The sequence below is a fragment of the Scomber japonicus genome, chromosome 4 (genome assembly GCF_027409825.1).
Source record: "Scomber japonicus isolate fScoJap1 chromosome 4, fScoJap1.pri, whole genome shotgun sequence".
Classification (NCBI taxonomy): Eukaryota; Metazoa; Chordata; class Actinopteri; order Scombriformes; family Scombridae; genus Scomber; species Scomber japonicus.
In genome coordinates this window covers 20918602-20927035 of record NC_070581.1, presented here as the reverse complement: position 1 = coordinate 20927035, position 8434 = coordinate 20918602, and the positions used below count along the sequence as shown (strand labels likewise).

At 40.1% G+C, this 8434-nt stretch overlaps 1 protein-coding gene across 2 annotated transcripts; it reads left to right on the top strand.

The window, feature by feature from the left end:
* Window positions 1-4793: 4793 nt before the first annotated feature.
* On the top strand, window positions 4794-7606 carry aar2 (AAR2 splicing factor). 2 transcript variants are annotated; one of them, XM_053318433.1, is made up of 4 exons: window positions 4794-4876; window positions 5113-5921; window positions 6050-6279; window positions 6628-7606. In XM_053318433.1, the coding sequence occupies exons 2-4, from the start codon at window positions 5156-5158 to the stop codon at window positions 6793-6795; spliced, it is 1164 nt and encodes a 387-aa protein (XP_053174408.1). In that variant the 5' UTR covers window positions 4794-4876; window positions 5113-5155; the 3' UTR covers window positions 6796-7606. The 2 variants fall into 2 exon arrangements, with proteins under 2 accessions (XP_053174408.1, XP_053174407.1); XM_053318432.1 differs by having other exon boundaries at window positions 4822-5921.
* Window positions 7607-8434: the final 828 nt, after the last annotated feature.

The following is an 8434-nucleotide window of genomic DNA, read 5'->3' as shown; positions in this document are numbered from 1 at the left end:
TATTGCATCACTCCCAAACAAGTCATTATGAAAATGGATTGTTGTGCCTTGAAAGTCAAATCTAATTCTGCACAGTTAGTTCCTTTGTGAGATGTGTTTTCCCAGACCTTACAGTCAATTTAATCCTCCCATGCAGTTTCCATGCATGGTGAGCTCTTTGGTTGTTATTCATGAGATTTCATTTTAACTTTGTACCTTACCTTGTTTGGCTGAAACCGGTTTCCTGCATATTGTAGATGATCATAACCACTAAGCACAGTGTCATTTCCCCCACTGGTTTTCTGTAGTTCACGTAAATGTGTGTAGGTTCCATCTCCACTGAAGCCACCCACTCTGAAAATGTATAGTGTCATAAAAGTATCAAACAGTGTTTTGGATAAAAGCATCCGCTGAAGGACACCACTTCTTCACACCACTCCTCCTCGGTATCACGTCTTGTCAACGAAACTGAAAGAATGAAGTCAAATGATTGATTGCAGAAGTTTTACTCGACTTGATCGGACTGGAGTTTGGTGAAATCCTAACCCAGCGTCAGCAATCCATGACGGCGAAGGAAATAGGAGCAGTAGGTGATGTTGGAAACCACGTTGCACCACATCGGAAGTCTACCCACCGCTGCGTTAACCTATCCACCAAACGCCGTTTAAAAATATTGAAATAACAGTGTGGATTGAAAAAAGAGTTTGGATAAAATGAATGTTGCCGGATCAGGAGTAATTCTTCGGATCTCCTTGATGGTGACAGAGATGGGTTTGCTCGTCTGAAGATCCTGCAGTGGAACATGTTAAAATGGTAAGTGTGCGTATTTACGCACTAGATGAGCTGATATGAAGCAATACTGAATATAATAATATTTTCACATTAGTTTTCACATGTGCTGCAAACTAATGGATACCGATGAATCACTGAATAAAAGTCCAGCTGGGGCGCACTGTGCGTCCGAGCAGATGTCAAGTGAACATTGATCCATGGTCTATTTCCTCAATGGTAACTTCTTTCTTTATTGTTTCTTTGCTTAATATAGTAATAACACGCACCTCTCTCTTTCATAGTGTCTGATCGGAACTGTACTCCGTAGTGTCCTGGTGGTTCTCTTGTTGGCCAACTCTTACGGTAAACGTAGATGTAACTATAAAGAAATACTGGGCTCCTACAGAGAGGTCATCTTCGTTGAGCTGCAGAATCTGGTATGAGAACACTTGCAGATTTGCTATTATGTATGCGACTTTGATAAAGACGTTTATCATTTGGTGTTTGTTTTTTTCTTCGCTGGTTTGTAAAAAGTAGTGTAATGCCACTTCAGTCGCGGCTGTAGTTGCACATGTGAGTGCGGTAGTCGAATATCCGGTGATGATAGGCTGCCATCCAGTGTTTGTGTTCACCGTGCCAGTTTTCTCCTGTGAATGGCGGGGGATTAAAATGTGTCTTCACAAACCCTTATTTGGATCTTCTGTTGCAGAATTTGACTGGCTCGTTTGATACCTCTAAAGGGAGAGACCCCTGCCCCGCAGGAAAGGTAAATAGCACCACAGTATGTGCACCTTCAGCACCATGGACAGGGTAACAGTGACTCTGAGATTTATCCTGATACTGTGATGCAGTGGGCCTCACAAGACGTGTCATATCATTTGCCTGTATGATTGTTAAACACTGTAGATCTGGATAATGCAGCAGATGAATTTCCTCAATAAAATTAAAGAAATGCTATTTTCCATACTTTTGTGTTTGCTTTGTTTGTCTTTATTTTTGTCTTGTGTGACATTTCCCCATGACAGCCACGTCGCATCTTGGCTTCTATCTATGGTATGACGCAGCAGACGCGGTGTCAGAGGAGTGGCAAGCACAGGCTTGACCTGGAAAAACCACTGGAGAGCATGGGGCAGCTCATCATTCACAACTGCAGTCCAGATTACCTGGTGAGGCAGCTAGAATGAGACATTTTGACATAGAAATAAGAAATAATATAAAAATATAGTTATTCTATTTTTGAGCCTCCATGCAAGGTTGTGCTAGAGAGGGTGGTTTGCACATTCTCAGTGATTTGAACGTGATAACAGCATTCTTAAAACAGATCACTGGATAAAAGTTAACATTTTGCTGCATAACAACACTTTTATTCTTGCTGAATTCTTTCAGGGGAAGAGAGCCAATTGTTCAGCTGTCCAGAAAATACGAGGGAAGAAAAGAAAGAAGATCAGATTAATTAAAGTTATCAAGGCACTGGTCACATGTTGGCAGAAACTTCAGAGTGTCTATGTGCTCACAAAGTAGGAACCCTTGAGCCTTCCTGGTGAATGTTTACTGTTTGCAAGTTCTCAGTGTTTTGTATATTAAAACTATACCAGATGTTGCATGTCAGCATTGCTCCTTGTTTTATGGAATAGTTTTATAGTAACCATAGATAAGCTAATAATATCCACAATTCATTTACCGTAATTACTTTCAGAATATGCACAGTTTCTCCCTTATTGTAACAACTATCGTTTGTATGTTTGATTTTATGTTTGTAAGCCATATGCCATGAAATATTCTTCTGTCAGTTGGAGCATCTGGAGTATATGTCATATTGATATAGTGGCTCCTTGTAAAATTTTTCTGCTCTGTAAATTCATCCACCTGGTTAAATGGCACCATTTGTTGTTTCTGGTGTAAATGTTGGGGGGTAGAGATCCACTAAGCTATGTGTTAACTGTATTTACTACAAAGTACAAAGACTTTTGAACTGAGTTAAACAATATGGTTAAAGATGTAAATTCTTCAGGATTGCAGTATTTTTTTCTCCTTCTTTATAGAAAAGATTAGAGATGTCAAAGCTAGTATATCATCTCTTCTTGTCTCAGCTCCCAGCTTACTTTCAACATACAATTGTTTAGTCTCACTTGAAAAAAATCAAATCTTTATTCTTATATTCCCTATAACTACAGGCATATAGCCAAGCTTTTAAAAAAGTTTTTAAAAAAGTTAGTAGTTACTAAACAGCTCACTGCCGCTTGACTGCAAATAACATTTTGATCATCGATCAGAAGCATTCCACTGAAAATGCTCTTTTCAGAATCTCCAATTACATAATGACATCTTCTGTGCTCTGTTTAGGTGCTGCTGGATCTTAGCACAGCTTTTGAAAACTGTGGATCACAGAATAATGATTGAAAGGCTTAGACACTCTGTGGGTGTGTGGCAGTTTTCTGTGTCACTTATTCCTTACATATCTAAAACTGCTGCTCTTTCCTGTGGTGCGCCTCAAGGTTCCGTTTTGGGTCCTATTTTGTTTCGTATATGCTTCCCTTAGCTCAAGTTATTTGCAAATTTAGAGATATATCATATCACTGTTATGCTGACAATATTCAGCTTTGTGTCTCTTTTAAGCCTGATAACCCTGACAAACTGTCTGTGTTGCACAACTGTCTGACTGCCATAAAGGACTGGATTTTTAACTACTTTTTACAGCTTAATACAGACAAGACAGTGGTTCGTATTATGGCCTCAGACAATATAACTCACATCACACCCACTTTAAGTTCTTTACACCGGTTTCCCATCAGGTTTGGGATCAATTTTCAGGTTCTTGTTTTCAAATATAGAGCCCTGCATGGACAGGCACCTGGGTAAATCTGTGACCTTCTCCATTCCTATACGGCTAGTAGGTAACTGGGTGTCCCAACTGGGTGTCCCACACTCTGGACTGACAACAAAAGGTGCATTTGAAGTAGTGTCTCCAACACTATGGAACTCTCTTCCTGTAGACATACAGTTTGCAGTCTCTGTAGAAGATTCTAAAAAGCAACTTAAAAAGCGACTAATCTTTTTTATATTAGCCATTGTCTCACCTTTAGATGTCTGGAAGTTGTGTATCATTTGGTGTACACTGTTGCCTGCCTTTTTTTATATTTTAACTTTAACTAAAAATGTGTGGCTTATTGATTGTTGTTTGTATGTTTCACAGTTTTATTTTTAACTTTTAGTCTTGTGAAGCACTTTGTAAATTGTATTTCTGTGGAAGGTGCTGTACCAAATAAACTGAATTAATAAATGTATTTTTATTATTATTATCATTATTATTATTATTATCATCATCATAATCAATATTATTATCATTTTACTTACTAAATTATCAGCAGAATCAATACACAACTGGTTAGTATCTTCAAAGGAAATAAGCACATGATCTTAACTTTTATTCTTGTAAAGCACTGAACACTGTAAATTTTATTTCTGTGGAAGGTGCTGTTCCAAATAAACTGAATTAATAAGCGTATTATTATTATTATTATTATCATCATTATTATTATTATTATTATTATTATTATCAATATTATCATTATTTTACTTACTAAATTATCAGCAGAATCAATACACAACTGGTTACTATCTTCAAAGGAAAGCTTATAAGCACATGATTTTAAAACTTTAATTTATTTTTCATGTAGCGAGATGTAATTTACCTAATCGTAATTATTATATCTTTTGAGTATAACTGCACTCAAAGTAGAAATCAGGACTATCTGTACACAAGCTCGAAAAAATGTGATGGACGCGGAACTTTTAGAATACGGCACAGTTTTTGTCCGGAGCAAAACAATACGTAGCACTCTGAATAAACAGCATGGCTTTACTTTTCCCCATGCTTTTCCCACCCGCATTCAGTGAAGACCCGCCTCACGCTGCCTCTGAATGGTTAGTACTCGTTACCTTCGTGGTTCTATTGGTTAGATTCAGAGCCCCGGATAGTATTGGGTCTGTGGGTTAGAATATCCAAGTCAGAGCCAATCAGAGGCAGAGTAGGACAGGTCTTCCGCAGAATACGGAAGAGAAATAAATGAACGTGACCAAACGACGTCCAAACGAAATGAAAAATATCAACAACAAACGGCACGAGGTAAAGCTGCGATAAACACAAAATGTCGTTAACACCTTTATACAAGTGTACGTTTTAAAACCGGCATATTTAATTATTATATTACGATAAACTGCCTTCAAACAAAACGTTAGCATAGAAAGTGGCTGTATTTCTCACGACCACAATTTTGGGGAAAATTCTGTTGAATATAAAAGAAAAACTGTCCTACCAGTGAAAAGTGGAGATTATTTTCTGCGCTGTCTGGTTTCTTTCAGTAGGTGAGCTTAAATAATAACTGCGCTCCCGGGTAGAGGAGAAATGGCCAGCAGCAGCTCTGTGGATATGGATCCAGATGTAGCTCTTAGGCTGTTTGAGGAGGGAGCTACCCTGGTGCTGTTGGGGGTCCCTCAGGGTACAGAGTTGGGGATTGATTGCAAGACATGGCAGGTTGGTCCCCGCTTCAGAGGTGTGAAGATGATCCCTCCAGGCCTGCACTTCCTCAACTACTGCTCTGTTAACTCGCCGAGTTGTGGAGGAGAGATCGGCCCAAAGACAGGCCTCTTCCTCACTCTTAAACCTAGAGAGATCCTGTTGGCTAACTGGGATCCCAAAGAGGAAGATCTGGACTTCACAGCCTCCCAGAACGAAGAGGAGGTGAGCCGAATCAGGGAGAATCTGAAAGATCTGGACCCTTACCTTGGGCCCTATCCCTATGAGGTGATGAGGAAGTGGGTATCCCTCACTGACCGTCTGAACGAGGATGTGGCCAATAACTTGCAGCCCCTCTCAGGACGAATATGTGCCTTCAGTGATGTCATTCCTGAGCTCCAGTTAAGACACACCAAGGACAGGGCAGAGCAGCCGAGGAATGACACAGCCTGCCAGAGCATGAGAGAGGGGCTCGACAGGCTCCCCAGGATGAAGCCAAGGGAGGGGACGGAGTTACGCTTCTCTTTTATCCCCGAGAAGACTTATCCTCCTGGGGCTACACCAGCTGAGATAACCCAGTGCAGCCTGGACCTCAGCTACGCTCTGGAGAATGTGCTGGAGAAGAACCACAAGCTGCAGCCTCTCAACCTACTAGGTGATTGCCTTTATTAGTTCAGGGATAGATACATATGTGACAAATACACTAACATTAAAGCATTCAAATAACACACCAGTACATGCTATATGTTAAAAACAACTTTCATTTCCTCTGTTCCCTCTCAGGTGAGCTGCAGTTTGCCTTTGTGTGTTTCCTGATTGGAAACGTTTATGAGGGCTTTGAACACTGGAAGAAACTTCTGGCTCTGCTGTGTCGATCTGAGGAGACCATGCGAAAGCGCAAGGAACTCTACCTGGGGCTCATTGCTGTGCTCTACCACCAGCTCGGAGAAATCCCTCCTGACTTCTTTGTGGACATTGTGTCCCAGAACAACTTCCTCACGTCCACACTGCAGGTATATGCACAATTTCAGAGTCCCATAAATGTAAGTGGGGGAAAATTGCTGCAGCAAAAATGTGTGTTTTCGTCAAGGTCATACATTTCTTGATATGAAGGGTTAGGGTTAGAAGATTTTATATAAACTGATCTCCTCAGATTACAGTGTCATAAATGGCTCACACATAATTATCCGCAGGCTACAAGATACACAAATGCATTCATGGTTCTGGATGTTATGGCTCAATGGTCCGACCGGTGTGACATAGACATCAATGTTGAAGCATCACCTTTAATTATTGTTCTGCCATAGACGTTCACATTTACAATTACAAATCATTACATTGTTTGATTTATTCTCTCATAGGACTTTTTCCAGTTTGCCATGGGACCTGGAGTAGACAGCACACTCCGTAAGAGAGCAGAGAAGTTCAAAGCACACCTGACCAAGAAGTTTCGCTGGGATTTTGATGCAGACTTGGATGACTGTGAGCCTGTGGTGGTGGAATTGCCCGAAGGTTTAACAGTGGACTGAAACTGCTTTAGTAAGGATTTGAATACATGAACCATAAGCAGGGAACAGGGCTTAATGAGATCAGTGAAGAACACCACATCCAAATGTTCTCAGAAGGCTCAAGGAAACAAGAACAGCTGGCCAGACCAGTGCCACTCCAGTTTTCCACTCAGTACACTAACAGCTTAGTATAGCAGCATGTTTTGACAGTATGTATCCTCAACACATACTGTGTGGGCTGTACAGTGTCTACAGTGTCTTATTGTACATTCACACAATTTGTACATCGTTTAAAGAAAGCAACCATTAGTGTTACAGTCATGACAGAGCTGCAGTATACTAAATGGCAGTGGCGCCATCTGCTGGCAGATTTCTGTGAACTCAGCAAGCAGTTTGTCTTATAGAGTCACATTGCATCACATTTATTTCTTAAAATCAGTCAGTCCCCTACAATTATTTTTACTTAAATTTAGTCAGGCATCAGTGAGGGAGAACTCAATGGTTCATCAGATCTGTGTTATTATATAATAATTGTGTTGATGAAGGAACTCTATCATATTATTACATTATAAACATATCACCTAACTTTATGAGAATTTTAGATACACAGGATTTTGCTACAAGAGAACAATCGTATAGTATTGTTCAACAGCAGTCATTCTGTGCCTCATATATTAAAATGAGTAATGCTTCATGTTGATAAATCCTTTTTGTTTTCACACTGTAAAATGTCAAAGTTTTGATTTAATGTTAAATTGGTCAAACATAAATTCTCATCTGCTATTTTCCTCAAAATATTTTTCCAAAGTTCCCAGAATTAAATGCAAAGCTTTTGGTACAAAGTTTCCTGTACTTTCTGTTCCTGTCATCGATCAATAATGCATATGCGATGACCAGCAGTCATCTCTTTCTCATCCACAAGATGGCGTTAGTGGGCTTTTTGTGGACACTCATAACTTGAAAGTATACTCAGTATTTCCATTGTTTATGAGAAAATGTGCGCTTCACACAACATGAAAAGCTGCTGTTTTCTTAGTGCTGGGAAGAACTAGGTGTTTGTTGACATTGGCACCCCGACAAGACTAAGAAGAGGAGTCAGAACGGAAATCATCTTTAAATTTTCTCTGATCTTAATCTTTTCTGATGTCAGGCAGCTGCAGTGAAAGCCTGATCCACAATACAAATGAAGAAGATTTGTGGGGAGTAGGTGTGGGCTTCACATACAGCAACTACATCAAATGGACAACTAATAATTACACACTATTTATTAGTTGTCTGTGTGTGTGGTCCCAGTATTTCTCACGTTGTGGGGATATAAATCTGTTTACACAGTTGTGGGAATTCACCTCCCTTATGGGGACAGAACGCAAGTCTCCCCTATTATTAATTTGAGGGTGTAGACTTGATTTAAAGTTAAGGAAGAGGGTTTAGGGTTATGGATAAGGTTAGGATAAGTCTCCAGGAAATTAATGTCAGTTGATGCAGCGTCCCCTTAAATGATGGAAACATGACAGTGTGTGTGTGTGTGTGTGTGTGTGTGTGTTCCGTCTTAAACTCTGATGGATGGGACAGGCCTTGTGTTCGCCTGTTGGTCCATCAATCTATTCACGTGTTAATTTCTCTTCTGCCCCTCCTGACTCTTCTGCCTCTCCAGCTGGAC

Coding starts and splice junctions, on each gene's coding strand:
- aar2 (XM_053318433.1), top strand. CDS start 5,156: ATGGCCAGCAGCAGCTCTGTGGATATGGATCCAGATGTAGCTCTTAGG. Junction 5,922..6,049: donor GCAGCCTCTCAACCTACTAG/GTGATTGCCTTT, acceptor GTTCCCTCTCAG/GTGAGCTGCAGTTTGCCTTT. Junction 6,280..6,627: donor TCCTCACGTCCACACTGCAG/GTATATGCACAA, acceptor ATTCTCTCATAG/GACTTTTTCCAGTTTGCCAT.